This window comes from Hemiscyllium ocellatum, chromosome 6, assembly GCF_020745735.1.
Source record: "Hemiscyllium ocellatum isolate sHemOce1 chromosome 6, sHemOce1.pat.X.cur, whole genome shotgun sequence".
Lineage (NCBI taxonomy): Eukaryota > Metazoa > Chordata > Chondrichthyes > Orectolobiformes > Hemiscylliidae > Hemiscyllium > Hemiscyllium ocellatum.
The window spans coordinates 57,078,412-57,097,594 of record NC_083406.1 but is presented as its reverse complement, the minus strand read 5'-3'; the positions used below and the strand labels follow the sequence as shown (position 1 = coordinate 57,097,594).

General features: G+C 40.6%; 1 protein-coding gene across 1 annotated transcript in view; it reads left to right on the top strand.

Moving 5' to 3' along the window:
- The window catches only part of naalad2 (N-acetylated alpha-linked acidic dipeptidase 2), a 144,898-nt gene extending 126,151 nt beyond the window's left edge, over positions 1-18,747 (top strand). The window contains exons 17-19 of the mRNA XM_060825962.1: positions 2,305-2,386; positions 4,301-4,393; positions 16,538-18,747. Of these exons, the coding sequence (XP_060681945.1) occupies positions 2,305-2,386; positions 4,301-4,393; positions 16,538-16,724 (362 nt within the window). The 3' untranslated portion in view covers positions 16,725-18,747. The remainder of the gene's footprint in view (positions 1-2,304; positions 2,387-4,300; positions 4,394-16,537) is intronic.
- The last annotated feature ends 436 nt before the right edge of the window (positions 18,748-19,183 follow it).

Below are 19,183 nucleotides of genomic sequence, written 5' to 3'. Positions count from 1 at the left end.
AACGTAACGTGCTGCATTTTGGAATGGCAAATCAGGACAAGACTTATTTACTTAATGGTAAGGTCTTAGGAAGTGTTGCTGAACAAATATACCTTGGAATGCAGGTTCATTGCTCCTTGAAAATAGACTCTCAGGTAGATAGGACAGTGAAGAAGGCATTTGGTATGCTTTCCTTTATTGGTCAGAGCATTGAGTATAGGAATTGGGAGGTCAGGTTGCGGCTGTACAGGACATTGGCTAGGCCACCTTTGGAATATTGTGTGCAATTGTGGTCTCTCTCCTATAGTAAGGATGTTGTAAAACTTGAAAGGGTTCAGAAAAGATTTACAAGAATGTTGCCAGGGTTGGAGGGTTTCAGCTACAGGAAAGACCAGGCCTGTTTTCCCTGGAGCATCTGAGGCTGAGGAGTGACCTTATAGAGGTTTATAAAATCATGAGGGGCATGGATAGGGTAAATAGACAAGGTCTTTTCCCTGGGTTGGGGGAGTCCAAAACTAGAGGGCATAGGTTTAGGATGAGAGGGGAAAGATTTAAAAGGCAACCTTTTCATGCAAAGGGACATGCGTGTATGGAATGAGCTGTCAGAGGAAGTGGTGGAGGATGGTACAATTACCACATTTAAAAGGCATTTGGATAGGTATATGAATAGGAAGTGTTTTGCAGGATATGGGTCAAGTACTAGAGTTTGCGTGCTTCCCCATGTCTGCGTGAGTTTTTACCAACTACTGTGGTTTCCTCCCGCAATCTGAAGATGTGCAGATTACATGGATTGGCCATGCTAAATTATCTGTAGGGATGCATAGACTAGCTGAATTGGCCGTGGTAAATGTGCTGAAAATGTGTTGCTGGAAAAGTGCAGCAGGTCAGGCAGCATTCAAGGAACAGGAGATTTGACATTTCGGGCATAAGCCCTGAAGAACGTCGAATCTCCTGTTTCTTGGATGCTGCCTGACCTGCTGCGCTTTTCCAGCAACACATTTTCAGCTGATCTCCAGCATCTGCAGTCCTCACTTTCTCCTCGTGGTAAATGTGGGCTTACAGAGATAGGGTCAGTGCAGATGCAATAGGCCAAGTAGTCTCTATCTGCACTGTGGGGATTCTGAGTAAATCAGAACTTTACTCAACTCCTGCAGAAAACTTGCTTTAGTAGTATCTTGTAGAAAGATGGGGTATTGAAAGCATGGAAGCCATGATGTTGCTGTACTTAATTTGATTATGTACCCATAATTCTTGGAAGAATGGTTTGGCCATTCCAGTGCATATATTTTTTAATGGTGTAATGAGCCCTAATTGCTGCCAAACAATCTCTCTAGTATAGAAAGTTAACTTTTACAGTTTCTTTCTTTCCCTCTCTCTCTTAATCCCATCATTTTTTTTCATGTCTTTATCTGGTGTTGATAATTCTAACTTGCATGTCCAGTTCAAATTTTGCTGCCACACAGTTAGACTTGGCAGAACCAGAGGGGTGCTAACCAAAATAGCGCACTTATTTCTTTTGCGAATTGCACTAGTCATAATATAATTGAAGAATTAACATGTTCAGCTAATATCTGCTAAATGTATATAGAGCAGGCAGTTCAATCAGCAAGTTTGTGATGCTATTTTTGAACTCTTCAATTCAACCAATGCTTTCTCTTAAGCTCACAGATATACATTCAGTAGCAAGACAGACATCTCCCTCTGGTGCTGTTGAATGGGATTATCAATTAGTTACAAATTAGTTGCTGCTTATTGTCTATTGATTGTTGTTACAGTTCTACAACTACACAAACAAAATCTAAAATGAAAACAAGTTGGAAATGCACGGCATGTTGATCAGAAGGTGTGGAGAGGGAAGTTAACTTGAGAGATATATAGAGATTCAGGGTTAGTTACAGAGACTGCAAATGTTGGATTAAGGGCTGTGTAGGCAAATGAAAAGCAAAAAGAAGTCTGTGATTGTTTGAAGTCAGGTGAGATTAACTGATAAAAGATATGATTGAGCAAGCCAAAAATTAATGATAATGGAACAAGAAACAAAGAGGTGGCCTAGAGGATGTAAATGGAAACAGCAAGACCACTACTAACTATTGCTTTTGTAAATAATTGAGGCAGGGGTTTTGGTTTGTAATGGTTACAAAGGGAAAGAATAAGTTTTTTATGTAGGAGAATTACATAGACATTAAGAGACTGACAGCACTCAATCTGAAGCTCTTACATTGGTTGCCTATTAAAAACTAACACTAAAAAACTTAACATCAGCAGAATATTATTAGCCTTTACAGGCAATCAAAAGTTTTGCTAAAATCTGCTCTTCTGTTTCAGACTCTCTCTTTTCAGCTGTACATAATTTTACTCGCATTGCCACTGATTTTCACAAACGGCTGGAAAAGATCGATGTCACAGAGTGAGTTCTAAAACCTATGGGAATATAATAAAGTTGAAACTTACGCATGACACCCCCCTTCCCCTTACTGCGGTTACATCTTCTCCATATCTTTATTTATGACCTTGTCTTATAGGAAAATGGACTATGGCTTTTTGTCCTATATTGTACATGAACCAACAAAATTTGAGACAAATTGGATTAGAAATTGTTCACCTCTCCCTCATGTAGATCCCTTACATGGAAGGCAACAGCTGGAAAGTGTACTATTCAATCCTGGACAGCTGAATAGTTTGTCATGATTTTAACCACAAATGTAGTGCATGAATTCAGCATTGAAATAGAACATAGAACAATACAGCGCAGAACAGGCTCTTCGGCCCTCGATGTTGCGCTGAACTCCCATCATCATCCATGTGCTTATCCAAGGATTGTTTAAATCTCCCTAATGTGACTGAGTTAATTACATTGGCAGGCAGGGCATTCCACGCCCTTATCACTCTCTGAATAAAGAACCTGCCTCTGGCATCTGTCTTAAAACTATCGCCCCTCAATTTGTAGCTATGCCCCCTCATACAAGCTGACGTCATCATTCTAGGAAAAAGACTTTCACAGTATACCCTAGCTAATCCTCTGATCATCTTGTATGTCTCTATCAAATCCCCTCTTAGCCTTCTTCTTAATGATTATGAAAAGGGAATAAAATAAATATGAGCTAATGCATCTAATCTGGCCCTATGATGTCTGGCTTGAAAATAATGAAATCACACCCTTAACAATGATAGACTTTGATTTATGTCTATGAGTCTATGATACACTTTTTCAAATATTTTCTGGGGTCCAGGTATTTAAGTGAGAAATGTAAGTACCTCATATCACCACCATAGTCCTTGATTGATGCCTCCAGACTATTTACCTCATAATATTACTATTGTACTGTGACTAAACATCATCCATATTAGTTAGCCATTGGCAGGAATTGTCTACATCGCATCATGTTTGGAAGGATGAAAAGACAGCTGATATTTCCTTTGGATTGTGTAAGGTACTTGTACCCAACCACCACTTCACCTGTGTCTCCAACTTAAAAAATGTTGTGTGTTTTGGGTGTATTTCATATAAATAATGGCTGACACAGCTGAAAAGTTTTGGTGGACTAGCAATGTCAATATTAAAAGTTAATTCTACAATTCATTATTGAAAGTATTATGCTACTGCTTTTTAATGACAGTACAACTTCTTTGTTAATAAACATTTGTCTCATATTGGGGACATTGTTCCATGCAATTTTGTCTCTATAGAATATTCACCTACAGGCTCAATCTGCCTAATATTAGTTCTCCTACGCACACATGAATTCGACATCTAATCTCTAACAATGATGATCATTTGCTTATAGGGAAAGATGATACAGCATGTATAAAATAATGTCTCCATCTTGAAAATCCAAGACGTATTTTTGCCTTTAAGCCATGTTTCAGCAAGAGCCTCATTTTGTGTCTCTAAATATTTTTAATCACACAAATCATGCTCATTAATGGTAGTGCTGAAAATGTGTTGCTGGAAAAGTGCAGCAGGTCAGGCAGCATCCAAGGAACAGGAGATTCGACGTTTCGGGAATGAAGAAGGGCTTATGCCCGAAACGTCGAATCTCCTGTTCCTTGGATGCTGCCTGACCTGCTGCGCTTTTCCAGCAACACATTTTCAGCTCTGATCTCCAGCATCTGCAGACCTCACTTTCTCCTCATTAATGGTAGTACCTGGATTTCAAGTCATTCCTTACAAAAAAAAGCTAATTGGTTTGGTCAAACACTTGCTGTTTGTTAGGAAATAGAATTTCCAAATGCAACTTTCCTATTGGAGCAAATATAACAATGTTATTTATATGTACGTCTACATCTATAACTGCATTCACTTGGTCAATGTCTTTTGTAGCCCACTCGCTGTACGAATAATAAATGACCAGTTGATGCTCCTAGAAAGATCCTTTATCCACCATATGGGATTACCTGGGAGACCCTTCTACAGGTAAGAGCTGGTATGGTCAGAATCCAGCAATGATATCCAGCATTGCCTAGGTTTCAGTTATCAGATGATGTTCTGTTTCATTGACTTGCTAAGCAACATTTAGCTTAGTTAGTCCATTATATTTTCTATTTCCTTTTTAACTTGGTAACAGACTGTACTAATCGTGCTGTTTTATCCATTATTGATTCATCTTAGGGATCTTTAAAATAAAACTACAAACTACCTGAAAAGGGGTAATTGAATCACAAAGATTAGAAATTTTGTCTATAATTTGTTTTACAGTGATACTGGGCAAATTGCTGAAAAATTGAGGACATGGCAATCTACCATAACCATCTAGTCTAGAGCCGATTTGCAGTCATAGGTGGAATTTTCCCTTCCCTGAGGTGCAAGGGAAATGGATAAGCTGACTTAGACTAGAGTCCAAAGTCAGATATCCGACATGAAGAAAACATCACTTGATTTAGTTCTCATGACTTACGTGACAAGGTCAGATTCTCACCATTTAAGTGGTGACTAGCTTATTTCCATGCATTTGTGTTCCATTACTAACCTGACCTGCCACTACTGACATTGTATTTCCAGGTTTCCTCTCCATAATAAAGAAATTTGATGATACAAAAAAGGAATCAATCAGTGAAGGTGAACAGTTACCTGGTGATTTGTCCTTTCAGTGGTTGTTGCAACTTATAGAGTGGCTGTGCTGAACAACAAGCTTCTCTTTACATGGTGCCACTTGTTCTCTGTGCAGGGTTGCCATGGTCAGAGGGAATGCTCTTACTGAATCCTACATCAACTCAATTCTGCACTGGCACAGCACCAGCCCCAACATCATCAGTGCTGCTCTTGGCCCGACTCAGGCATCACTTCATTGCTTGAACCATATAATGGTTCAGAGACCCGGGAAAACTAGTCCAGTGTTGTTACCAGTATGTCACCATCACCACTCCTGGACCTATGTCTCCAAGGTGGCTGCCCTTGTCTTCCACCTGGGCAGCCTACAGGCTGGAGGTCGCAACACTAAGTTCTCCAATTTCAAATAACATTCCCCCCCCATCCTCTGACTTCCTTCCCAGTCCCGCCCCCTCCCTTCCATTCCTCTGACCAACCCTCCTTCGAGCTACCAACCGGATTCATTCCTCTTATCAACTTGCCAGGTTGTACCTAGCACTGTATTCACCTATCACTACCTCACCACTGTGCCCCTCTCCCCACCCATAATCCTTTTCCCACTTCTCTTTGTCTGCAGCTCCTCCAATCCCATTTCCATTCCTGAAGAAGAGTTATACCTGAAAAGTCGACTTCTCTGATGCTGTTTAGCTTGCAGTGCTCTTCCAGCCTCCTGCTTGCATTTTCACAGAGACAGCCAGATCTCACATGCTGGAGCCACCACAGTAGTGAAAATGTTGAATGATTAGTCTATCTTTCATTCCAACCACTGAGGCTCTCTAGCACACCTACTTGATATTCCTCTGTCTGTCTGTGTAGTTTGACAATGTCATTTATGGCTGAGAACAGAGAGGATCTTCTTCCAGTGGCTGTGCAGATGCCTGGTGTTTGGCAATCTTCTTGCCTTAATTTGACAAATATAACTCAATTATTGTGATTGGTATAACTTGGATTCAGTAACTCCAATTGCCAGCAATCGTAGTGATGTTAAAAATGTCTTTGTTCAGACAAGATTGAGCCAATTGAAGCAAAACAGGAGTTTGTCAATAATAAATTTTAGAGATTATTGAAGAAAATGTATGCTTAGCAAATTCAGGACAAATACTTTTCTTTGAAGTGTCAGTCATTGCATTCTCCCTCTCAGGTTTTTGTGGAGATTACTTAGGAAATAGAAGCAGGGGTATGCCATTTGGCTGCTCAAGCCTGCCCTACCATTCAACAAGATCACACCTCATCTGCCTCAGGCCTTCGCTTATCTTTCGTGCCGGTTCATCACAGCCATTATTGTGATATTTAAAAAATCTACCGTGTAATTCAATTCTTTCAGTGATCTATCCTCCACAATTCCCTGATAATTCCAGACATTAACTACCCTCTTACGGGATCTCAGTTTTAAAAGAGTGTCCCATGTTCTGTAACTGTGTCCCCCAGTTCAAGATTCTCCATCCCACCCCTGCCTATGGAAACATACTAACATACTCTCCGCACTTAGCCTGTCAAGCCCTCACAGAATCTTACACATCTCAACAAGATCATTTCTACACTTCTAGTGAATAAAGGCTAATTTCTTTTAGTCATTTTTGATGAGCCAACCCTTTTTTCCCAGGAATCAGTCTAATAAATCTCTTTAGAAACACCTCCAGTGCCAGTACATCCTTTCTTACTCAGTTGTGGCTTGACTGACACTCTATACAGTTGTAACAAGACTTCCCAATTTTTTAACTCCACCCTTAATAATAAAGGCTAAAATTCCATTTGCCTTAAATATTTATTATGGGTATTATGGTTACAGATGACTTCAACCTATACTGTGAAAGTGTCTGATCAATGCAATTGCCACATGAAACAGCTTTGCATAGCTCAGAAGTAGAACCTGTATGGTCAATCCAAACAAAAATAGTCTGTCCACTCCAAATATGATTGCAGCTATTTTCTATTTCCACTGTGTGTTTATGAATCTTTTGAGTATGGAAAGCAATGGAGATTACACTTGACACAGCAAGCCCCAAGGCTCACCAAATGCACATTCAAACCATCATGTCCCTTTCTTCCTTGCAATCTCTGTTCAGCCCATCAACAGTGAACTTCCACACATGCCCACTCTTTCAAATATTTCTTCATCTCTCAACATTACCCTACCCAGACTCATTCCTACAGATTAGCCATGTCCACAGCCATGCTGGACGAAATAAAACAAACAAAAAAATCTGGATGCTGGAAATCAGAAACAAAAACAGAAATTGCTGGCAGAACTCAGCAGGTTTGACAGCGTCTGTGGAGAGAAATCACAGTTAACTTTTTGGGTCCAGTGACATTGACTGTGAGTTCTCTCCACAGAAGCTGCCAGACCTACTGAGTTTTTCCAGCGATTTCTGTTTTTGTTTGTGGCTATGCTGGACCACCCTCATTCCTGCAGTGATAAATGTCCTCCAAATGTACTATACTGTCCCACATTATGTATTGAGTTTCCCTGCTTTACAGTTAGTGACCTCTCTGCACCCCAGTATGCTGCCTCCAGTTCCCAGAATTGACTTTTCCCTGAATTCCTTGCTACAGCACTGGCCTCTGATAAAAGCCTGCTAGATTTTTATTGAGCTGATCCCCAGAACTGACTTGGACAGACAGTTCCAACTGATGGGTGATGGCGCCCAAGACCAATCTCTCTGCAGTTCCCTGACTGGCTTAATATACACTAAATATGATTAATTGCACTAAACCTGCAGGACTGATTGTGGCCCCCTATCTATACTGTAATGAGACAAACTTCTAATCCTGAATACCTCAAACTACTAACTGACCGTTTTCAAACCTTACTTACTGTATTGGACCACCTGACTGAAAGCTTTCTCCATTGACTTGACTGAGGACTATACCTCTTGGTTTTTGATCGATTAGATTAGATTAGATTCCTTACAGTGTAGAAATAGGCCGTTCGGCCCAATATGTCTCTGTAAGAATAAAAAGGTGGTTATGGTAGGGGATTTTAACTTTCCAGACATCGACTGGGACTGCCATAGTGTTAAAGGTTTAGAAGGAGAGGAATTTCTTAAGTGTGTACAAGACAATTTTCTGATTCAGTATGTGGATGTACCTACTAGAGAAGATGCAAAACTTGACCTACTCTTAGGAAATAAGGCAGGGTAGGTGACTGAGGTGTCAGTGGGAGGGCACTTTGGGGCTAGCGACCATAATTCTATTCATTTTAAAATAGTGATGGAAAAGAATAGACCAGATCTAATAGTTGAAGTTCTAAATTGGAGAAAGGCCAATTTTGACGGTATGAGGCAAGAACTTTCAAAAGCTGATTGGAGGCAGATGTTCGCAGGTAAAGGGATGTTTGGAAAATGGGAAGCCTTCAGAAATGAGATAACAAGAATCCAGAGAAAGTATATTCCTGTCAGGGTGAACGGGAAGGCTGGTAGGTATAGGGAATGCTGGATGACTAAAGAAATTGAGGGTTTGGTTAAGAAAAAGAAGGAAGCATATGTCAGGTATAGACAGGATAGATTGAGTGAGTCCTTCGAAGAGTATAAAGAAAGTAGGAGTATACTTAAGAGGGAAATCAGGGGGGCAAAACGGAGACTTGAAATAGCTTTGGCAAATAAAATTAAGGAGAATCCAAAGTGTGTTTACAAATATATTAAGGACAAAAGTGTAACTAGGGAGAGAATAGGGCCCCTCAAAATGGGGAGAGTATCTCCCCCATTTTCTGTGGCCTTGTTGATCTTTGAGGGGCCCTATTCTCTCCCTAGTTACACTTTTGTCCTTAATATATTTGTAAACACACTTTGGCTTCTCCTTAATTCTATTTGCCAAAGCTATTTCAAGTCTCCGTTTTGCCCCCCTGATTTCCCTCTTAAGTATACTCCTACTTTCTTTATACTCTTCGAAGGACTCACTCAATCTAACCTGTCTATACCTGACATATGCTTCCTTCTTTTTCTTAACCAAACCCTCAATTTCTTTAGTCATCCAGCATTCCCTATACCTACCAGCCTTCCCGTTCACCCTGACAGGAATATACTTTCTCTGGATTCTTGTTATCTCATTTCTGAAGGCTTCCCATTTTCCAAACATCCCTTTACCTGCGAACATCTGCCTCCAATCAGCTTTTGAAAGTTCTTGCCTCATACCGTCAAAATTGGCCTTTCTCCAATTTAGAACTTCAACTATTAGATCTGGTCTATTCTTTTCCATCACTATTTTAAAATGAATAGAATTATGGTCGCTAGCCCCAAAGTGCCCTCCCACTGACACCTCAGTCACCTACCCTGCCTTATTTCCTAAGAGTAGGTCAAGTTTTGCATATGAATATTTAGTATCAGTATTTACTGTGGAAAAGGATATGGAAAATATAGACTGTTGGGAAATAGATGGTGACATCTTACAAAATGTCCAGATTACAGAGGAGGAAGTGCTGGATGTCTTGAAATGGTTAAAAGTGGATGAATCCCCAGGACCTGATCAGGTGTACCCAAGAACTCTGTGGAAAGCTAGAGAAGTGATTGCTGGGCCTCTTGCTGAGATATGTGTATCATCGATAGTCACAGGTGAGGTGCCGAAAAACTGGAGGTTGGTAAATGTGGTGCCACTGTTTAAGAAAGGCGGTAAAGACAAGCCAGGGAACTATAGACCGGTGAGCCTGACCTCAGTGGTGGGCAAGTTGTTGGAGGGAATCCTGAGGTACAGGATGTACATGTATTTGGAAAGGCAAGGACTGATTTGGGATAGTCAACATGGCTTTTTGCGTGGGAAATCATGTCTCACAAACTTGATTGAGTTTTTGAAGAAGTAACAAAGAAGATTGATGAGGGCAGAGCAGTAGATGTGATCTATATGGACTTCAGTAAGGCATTCGACAAGGTTCCCCATGGGAGACTGATTAGCAAGGTTAGATCTCATGGAATACAGGGAGAACTAGCCATTTGGATACAAAACTGGCTCAAAGGTAGAAAACAGAGAGTGGTGGTGGAGGGTTGTTTTTCAGACTGGAGGCCTGTGACCAGTGGATTCCACAAGGATCGGTGCTGGGCCCTCTACTTTTTGTCATTTACATAAATGATTTGGATGCGAGCATAAGAGGTGCAGTTAGTAAGTTTGCAGATGACACCAAAATTGGAGGTGTAGTGGACAGCGAAGAGGATTACCTCAGATTACAACAGGATCTGGACCAGATGGGCCAATGGGCTGAGAAGTGGCAGATGGAGTTTAATTCAGATAAATGCAAGGTGCTGCATTTTGGGAAAGCAAATCTTAGCAGGACTTATACATTTAATGGTAAGGTCCTGGGGAGCATTGCTGAACAAAGAGACCTTGGAGTGCAGGTTCATCGGTCCTTGAAAGAGTCGCAGGTAGATAGGATAGTGAAGGCGGAGTTTGGTATGCTTTCATTTATTGGTCAGAGTATTGAGTACAGGAGTTGGGAGGTGATGTTGCGGCTGTACAGGACTTTGGTTAGGCCATTGTTGGAATATTGCATGCAGTTCTGGTCTCCTTCCTTGTGAAACTTGAAACGGTTCAGAAGTTTTTGAGAAGATTTGTCGCTCGGGTGCTCATTGTTGTGATTCTGTTCGCCGAGCTGGGAATTTGTGTTGCAGACGTTTCGTCCCCTGTCATGGTGACATCCTCAGTGCTTGGGAGCCTCCTGTGAAGTGTTTCTGTGATGTTTCCTCCGGCATTTATAGTGGTATAATGCCGGAGGAAACATCACAGAAGTGCTTCACAGGAGGCTCCCAAGCACTGAGGATGTCACCGAGACAGGGGATGAAACGTCTGCAACACAAATTCCCAGCTCAGCAAACAGAGCCACAATAGGGTTCAGAAAAGATTTACAAGGATGTTGCCAGGGTTGGAGGATCTGAGCTACAGGGAGAGGCTGAACAGGCTGGAATCATTTTCCCTGGAGTGTTGGAGGCTGAGGGGTGACCTTATAGAGGTTTACAAAATTATGAGTGGCATGGATAGGATAAATAGACAAAGTCTTTTCCTTGGGATCGGGCAGTCCAGAACTAGAGGGCATAGGTTAGGGTGAGAGGGGAAAGATATAAAAGAGACATAAGGGGCAATTTTTCACGCAGAGAGTGGTACGTGTATGGAATGAGCTGCCAGAGGATGTGGTGGAGGCTGGTACAATTGCAACATTTAAGAGGTATTTGGATGGGTATATGAATAGGAAGGGTTTGGAGGGATATGGGCCAGGTGCTGGCAGGTGGGACTAGATTGGGTTGGGGTATCTGGTCTGCATGGCCGGGTTAGACCGAAGGGTCTGTTTCCATGCTGTAATCTCTATGACTCTGTGTTCACACCGACCCTCCAAAGAGTAACCCACCCAGACCCATCTCCATCTGACTAATGCACCTAACAATTTAGCATGGCCAGTTCACCTGACCTGCACATCTTTGGACTGTGGGACGCAACCGGAGCACCCGGAGGAAACCCACGCAGACACGGGGAGAATATGCAAACTCCACACAGACAGACGCCCAAGGCTGGAATTGAACCTTGCGACCCTGGTGCTGTGAGGCTGCAGTGCTAACCACTGAGCCAATATATGGTCAGTCGATTGAAGTACATGTAGTGTGTTTGCCATGTACTATACTGGCAATTGCTGCATTTGTGACATTGCCTGCAACACATATAGTACAGCATTGTATCCACCCACTTGACTGATGACTGCTGACAATTGTGACATCTGCCCAACTTGTTTTTGTAAAGCACCTTAATTTATTTTAAAATAGCTCAAGGCAGTTCACAGGAGAGCTATCGAGCAATATTGAAATCAGACTACATGAGAAAGTAAGTATTGGGACAGGTGACCAAAAACCTGTCAAAGTTTTAGTTTTAAATGAGCATTCCAAAATAGATAAGAGAGGTGGTGAGGCTTAAGAAGAGCATTCCAGAGCTTGGAAAATGGCAACTAGTAGCATGAATACCAATGGAGTTGCTAGAATCAACTGATGGCTCAAGCTTATTCTGTCTGCAGTGACCAGTCAGCTTGGTAAAACAGTTCACATTAAATTTTAAATCTCCCAATGTGTTCTTTGAGAGCCCCATTAAATTCAATTTTCTCCACAAAATCATAGTTGTGATATGTAGCAACTCAGAATGAATGCTGTTCCATCTGTTACTGCAAGTGGGGAAATAGCTAGTTGGGTTCCATTCTTTTTGAGATACACTCAGTAGAAACAATTCCCTCAAGCCCAGAATGACAGAAATCACACCCCTATGGAAAAAAGCTCCTTAACTCCTCCTTGTGCTCAGATCAGTACACAAAGCAAGATCTGCAAAGTTGCCTTAATATTCCCCCCCATACACCTGCATTTCCTGCCCACATTGAGTCATGCTCGGCTCCCCACACTCGGCTATTGCAAAATGTATGGGGGCATGGGATTGAGGGTGATTTAGTGGTTTGGATCAAAATTGACTAGCTGAAAGAGGTTAGTGGTTGATGGGAAATATTCATCCTGAGTTCAGTTACTATTGGGCTTCTGCAAGGATATTTGTCATTTCTATAAATTACCTGGATAAGGGCATAGAAGGATGGATTAGTAAATTTGCAGATGACACTAAGGTCGGTCAAGTTGTGGATAGTGCAGAAGGATGTTGTAGGTTAGAGAGAGACATAGATAAGCTGCAGAGCTGGGCTGAGAGGTGGCAAATAGTGTTTAATGTGGAAAAGTGTGAGGTGATTCACTTTGGAAGGAGTAACAGGAATGCAGAGTACTGGATTAATGGTAAGATTCTTGGTAGTGTAGATGAGCAGAGAGATCTGTGTCCAGGTACGTAGATCCTTGCAAGTTGCCACCCACATTGATAGAGTTGTTAAGAAGGCATACGATGTGTTAGCTTTTATTGGTAGAGGGATTGCATTTCAGAACCATGAGATCTGGTGTGACCACATTTGGAGTGTTGCATACATTTCTGGTCACCACATTATAGGAAGGATGTGGAAGCTTTGGAAAGGGTGCAGAGGAAATTTACTAAGATGTTGCCTGGTATGAAAGGAAGGTATTGTGAGGAAAGGCTGAGGGACTTGAGGCTGTTTTCATCAGAGAGAAAAGGTTGAGAGGTGACTTAATTGAGACATACAAGATAATCAGAGGGTTTGATAGGTTGGACAGTGAGAGCCCTTTTCCTCGGATGGCGATTGCTAGTATGAGGGTACATAGCTTTCAATTGAAAGGTGATAGATATAGGACAGTTGTCAAAGGTAGTTTCGTTACTCAGAGTAGTAGGGGTGTGGAACCCACTGCCTTCAACAGTAATAGACTTGCCAACTTTAAGACTGCAACTAAATGGCCATTGGATAGGCATATGGATGAGAATGGAATAGTGTAGTTTAGATGGGCTTTAGATTGGTTCCACAGTTTGGTGCAACATTGAGGGCCGAAGGGCCTATACTGCACTGTTATGTTCTACGTACAGCACGGAAACAGACCCTTCCTTACGATTAGTCCATGCCGACCAGATATCCTAATCTAATCTAGTCCCATTTTCCAGCACTTGGCCCATCTCCCTTTAAACCTTTCCTATTCATGAATGCATTTAGATGCCTTTTAAATGTACCAGCCTCCACTATTTCCTCTTGCAGTGCATTTCAAACACACACCACCCTCTGCATGAAAAAGTTACCACTTAGGTCCTTTTTGCGAAGAATAGGATACAAATGATGCTATGCCGAAGTTACACTTAAGTGCCATGATAGAGATTCAGTGGACTAACTGATCTTCTTTCTTTCATTCATTCATTTGTATGATGTGGGTGTCACTGGCTGGGCCAGCATTTATTGCCTGCTCCTCGTTACCATCAGGAAATGGTGGTAACCTACATTGAACTGCTGCAGTCCTTGTGGTTTGGAAGACCCACAATGCCATTAGAGAGGAAATGACAGGATTTTGACCCAACGACATTGGAGCAACAGCAATGTATTTCCAAGTATGGAAAATGGCTTAGAGGGTAACTCTAAGATGGTAGTGTTCCCATGTATCTGTTGTCCTTGTCCTTCTAAATGGTTTTGTTCATGTTCATTGGTTTGGAAGAAGATGTCTAAGGATCTTTATGATGCATCTTGTAGATAGTGCACAAGCTGAGCATCAGTGGAGTGACTGAGTGTTTGTGGTACCAATCAAAAGGTCTGCTTGTTCTGTTTGATGTCAAGTTTCTTGAGTATTGTTGGAGCTGCCGCATTCAGGCAAGTGGAGAGTATTCCATCACATTCCAGATTTGAGTCTTTTAGATGTTAGACAGGCTTTGGAGAGACAAGAGGTGAATTACTTGCTGCAGTATTCATTATCTCTTACCTGTTTTGTAGGAAAATCCAGTTGCGTTTCTGTTCAAAGATAACCCCAAGGATGCTGATAGTGGTGGATTCTGTGATGGCTACAGCATTAAATGTCAAGGAGCAATAGTAAGATTGTCTGTTATTGGAGATACTCTTTGTTTGGCATTTGTGTGGCACAAATATTACCTGCCACTTGTCAGCCCAAGCTTGGATATTGGATCTGAATGTGACTTCTTTAGTATCCAAGGAGTTGCAAATGGTGCTGAACATCGCAAATTCAATGGTGAACATCCCTACTTCTGTCCTTATAAAGCAGCTGAAAGTAGTTGGGTCTAGGACACTACCTTGAGGAACTCCTGTGGAGACGCCCTGGAGCTCAGATGACTGATTTCCAGCAACCACAGCTATCTTCCTATTTGCCAGTGGAGAGTTTGTCCCTAAAACCCATTGATTGCAGTTTTGCTGGGCCTCCTTGATGCCCTCTTGATGTCAAGGACAGGCACTCTCAGTTCATCTGTAGAATTTGGCCCTTTTATCCATGTTTGAAACAAGGCTATCCTGAAGTTGGAAACTGAGTGCCCCTTGGGGATCCCAAACTGGGCATTAGTGAGCAGTTCTTGCAGAATAGGTGCTGTTTGACAGCACTGTTGGTGAGACCTTTCATTACTGATGATCAAGAGTAGACTGATGGAGCAGTAAATGGTTGGTTTGGATTTGTCCTGTTTGTTGTGTCAAGGACATGGCTTGACAATTTTCCAGGCTGTCAGATAGATGCCAGTGTGTGGTAGCTGTACTGGAACAGCTTGACTTGAGGTGCAGCAAATTTTGAAGCCAATTCTTTGGTACTATTGTCTTTAAATTGCTTAGATTATTTTTTACGTGGTCTTTTTCAGTTATTCATGAAAATACCAAATACCCAGAAAGATGAATTAAGCAAGTTAATTGAAAGAGTGGTTATTTTTGTTTGTTTTTATGACAAATTATGCACTTTGAATTTAGAGCAATGTGAAGCCTGGCTTAATAAATCACAAGCTTTATTTTTTGTAATTTGGTTACCATGACGATCAGTGACTGAGCAAATTCACAATAGTCTATCAGTGTACATTTAACAAAGCTTGCTTCATAAAAGTATAACAAGATGTATAGAAATGGAAAGGGCCAATGAGTCTGCACCAGTACTCTAGAGAGAATCCCATCTGGACTCAGCCTTCTATCCTATCCCAGTTACTCCACATTTACCATGACTAATCCGCCTAACTTGCACATCCCTGGACAGTATCGACAATTTAGCATAGCCAATACACCTAAACTGCACATCTTTGGATTGTGGGAGGAAATTGGAGCACCTGATGTAAATCCACATAAGCTGGGGAAGAACATACAAACTTCACACAGTCACCCAAGGCTTGAACTGATCCTGGGTCCCTGGTACTGTGAGGCAGCAGTGCTAACCACTGTGCTCCCCCGACAATTGTTAGTGACAATTTATATCAGCAAAAACAAAGATTCAAATGTTTGCCAGCAATATCCTTTCCCAGACACTGCACCCCACTGAAAGATCAAACCTGTCTTCACACTTAAATTTTTTACTGAATTGACTATGTTGCAAGCATTTCCTTTTGGTGAATTTCTGTATATTCTCCCCCCAAGACAGACACACACACACACACACACACACACACACACACACACACTTTTCTCGTCTCCACAGAACTTTAAACCAAAAATCCATTTACCTCTAATTTCTACCCAAAGTTCCCATCATATTCCTAAATAACAAACACTTTAATTAAAAAACAGTACTGTGAATGCACTCTTTTGAGAACAAGCATTGGGTGGGTGAGATCTAATATCCAGAACTTGACATGACATACATTGGAGTGAACTTGCCAAATTCCTTTTCATAACATCAAAATATTGTAGAAAATTTACACATTTCATTCTGGTTTCTTTCCTCATGCAACAGTATATTTTGAAACTTTCCACTCTAGGAATGAATGTGATAACAATTGTTTTATTTTAAGAAAGTATAATTTGTTAAGTCTTCACAGCTGATCAATGTCTATCTTGACAGATTAATTTCAGTAAGCACATCACATTATAACCAGGCAACACTAATGCAAGCTGAATGCTTGTATTTAATGTAATTGATAAACATGGCATTTGACATTTTTAATTTCCTTTTTCTCCCATAGGCACATCATTTATGCTCCCAGTGCTCATAATAAGTATGCAGGAGAATCTTTTCCAGGAATCTATGATGCTTTGTTCGACATAGCAAATGCTGCAGATGAACACAAAGCCTGGCAAGAAGTGAAAGAGCAGATTGCTATTGCATCCTTTACAGTGCAAGCTTCTGCTGGAACGTTAGAGGAAGTATAACTTTATTTCATTTTACAGTTTTGAGAAGTTAAATTTGGAGTTTATGCTGTGACAATAAGATATCTTGTCATGAACAATAACTTAGAAAACAATTCTGTTTATGCTCAACATTAAATGCAATATGTATACTATTCATCGATTGTATACTAAAACTTTGTGTCAGTTAACTCATTTGGCTGGATAGGTGGTTTGTAATGGAACATAGTGGTGTCAACAGCATGTGTTCAATTCCCACACCAGCTGAGGTTGCTATGAAAGATTTTTCCTTCTTAAACCTTTCCTGTTGCCTGAGGCCTATTGATCTTTAGCTTAAATCACCACCAATTGTCTCTCTTTAATGAGATGGCAACTCTACTCTTATATTCTAAAACCTAGCTGAAAATGAATTGCTGGAAAAGCACAGTAGGTCAGGCAGCATCCAAGGAGCAGGCGAATCGACGTTTTGGGTATAAGCCCTTCTTCAGGAAATGTTCCTGAACATTTTCCTGCTCCTTGGATGCTGCCTGACCTGCTGTGCTTTACCAGCAACACATTTCAGCTCTGATCTCCAGCATCTGCATTCCTCACTTTCTCCTATTCTAAAACCTACCCAACTATACTAGTCATGCTGTTGTATTTTTCAATGGTCAATTTTTAATTGACAGCGCAGTATTCCAGGTAATATGTGACGTTATAGAAAAGATATAGCTACATGAGAACAAATAAAAATTATGTTCAGTTGATATGCGAAATAGAGAAACAATGAATATTTTGACGAACTTAAAATGAATAGTTACATGGTTACAAGAAGAAATTAAAATACGCAAGTAATAATAAGCGTAGAGTAGCATCAACTTTGAGAATTGGCATTGGTTGCTGTCAATTTATGGATATGAACATAAGATTCTGATTAAGTTCAGAAGTGTTTATTAGCACAAGTTAATAAAGAATACATTCAGCAACTGTTATACTATTATACACTAAAAACATTCTTCAATATTTCATCTACATTTTAAAATTATAGTGAGCTTCAAATGTAAAATAGGGGATATTTGACTAATTTTTTAATTGATTGGATTTGAAAACAAAATAAACCGCACTTTATGTGCACTGAATGAATCTTAATTAAATGTTAAATTTTCAGCAGTACTTGGTCAAATCACTGCCCCAATGTCAAAACATAAATTCAGAATTGATGTCATTTCCTCAAGTTGTAAGTGGGAAACAGTGCTCCACTTGACTCTGATCTAGGATTACTCCTACTTACTGAGTACATCAACAACTTTGGGTTAAATGAATGGCATTGTTCACTTCCCAGAGGATTTTTTAGGAAATATGCTTGGCCAACATTTTAAGTTTGAAGAAAAGGATAGTACAGTGGCAGAGTGGTTAGCATTGCTGTCTCAGCTCTAGAGATCTGGGTTCAATTCCAGCCTTGGGAGACTGTCTATGTGGAGTTTGCATGTACTCTCTGTGTCTGTGTGGGTTTCTGCTGGTGCTCCACTTTCCTGTGCAGGTGAAGTGAACTGGCCGTGCTAAATTGTCCAAGGATATGTAGGCTAGGTGGATTAGCCATGAGAAGGTGGGGTTATGGCTGTTGGGAGGGGGATGTTCCTGGTGCAGACTTAATGGTCCAAATGTCCTCTTTCTGAACTCTAGGGACTCTATGAAAAGAGCTGAGCCACATAGATTCATTGAAGTATTTAACTTGCATTCTAGAAATGGGTTTATCTCCAGTTAACGTTTTTACTAGAAGTGGAAGTGAACAAGTTAGGTTTGAATTTGAAGTTTTTTAAAATTTTTATCCTATTTGTAACTGAATCTAACTGTCAGCATTGTTGAATTTTAAGAAAGAACTGCCACTTGATATTGAGATTATTGCCCATGTGGAGAATAATTACAAAATGTTATTAAGCTGAACTAATTCAATATTATATCTTAAATGTGATCTTGTGTATTTTTTGTATGATCTTCTCTGCACATAATTAACATATTTTCAGTGTTAGTCACAGTTCAGACAAGGCAATTAACTCAAACTTTGTATTTACGTGAAATTTAAAAATTCAAAAGTGATTAAACGTTTGAATATACTTCTATTGGGAAGTGTATTTTTTTCCATCAAATTCAGTGTTTCTAAGAAATCTAAAGCTTGACTCATAACTGGCAACTGGAAACAAAACTATAGCTCCCTAAACATGTTTTTCCTACAGTTGTGAACATGCTGCAACCCAGCTGTCCACTGTGATTAAAAATGAGCTTCAGAATGTCTCATTTATCCTTTGCAGGTAACTTTAACAAATTGCAAAGCCACAAGCAAGTTCATAGCTCCTTGAAAGTGGAGTTGCAGGTAGACAGGGTGGTGAAGAAGGCCTTTGGTATGCTTGCCTTTATTGGTGAGTGCATTGAATGTAGGAGTTGGCAGGTCATATTGTGATTGTAAAGATAATTGGTGAAACCACTTTTGGAATAATGCATTCAAT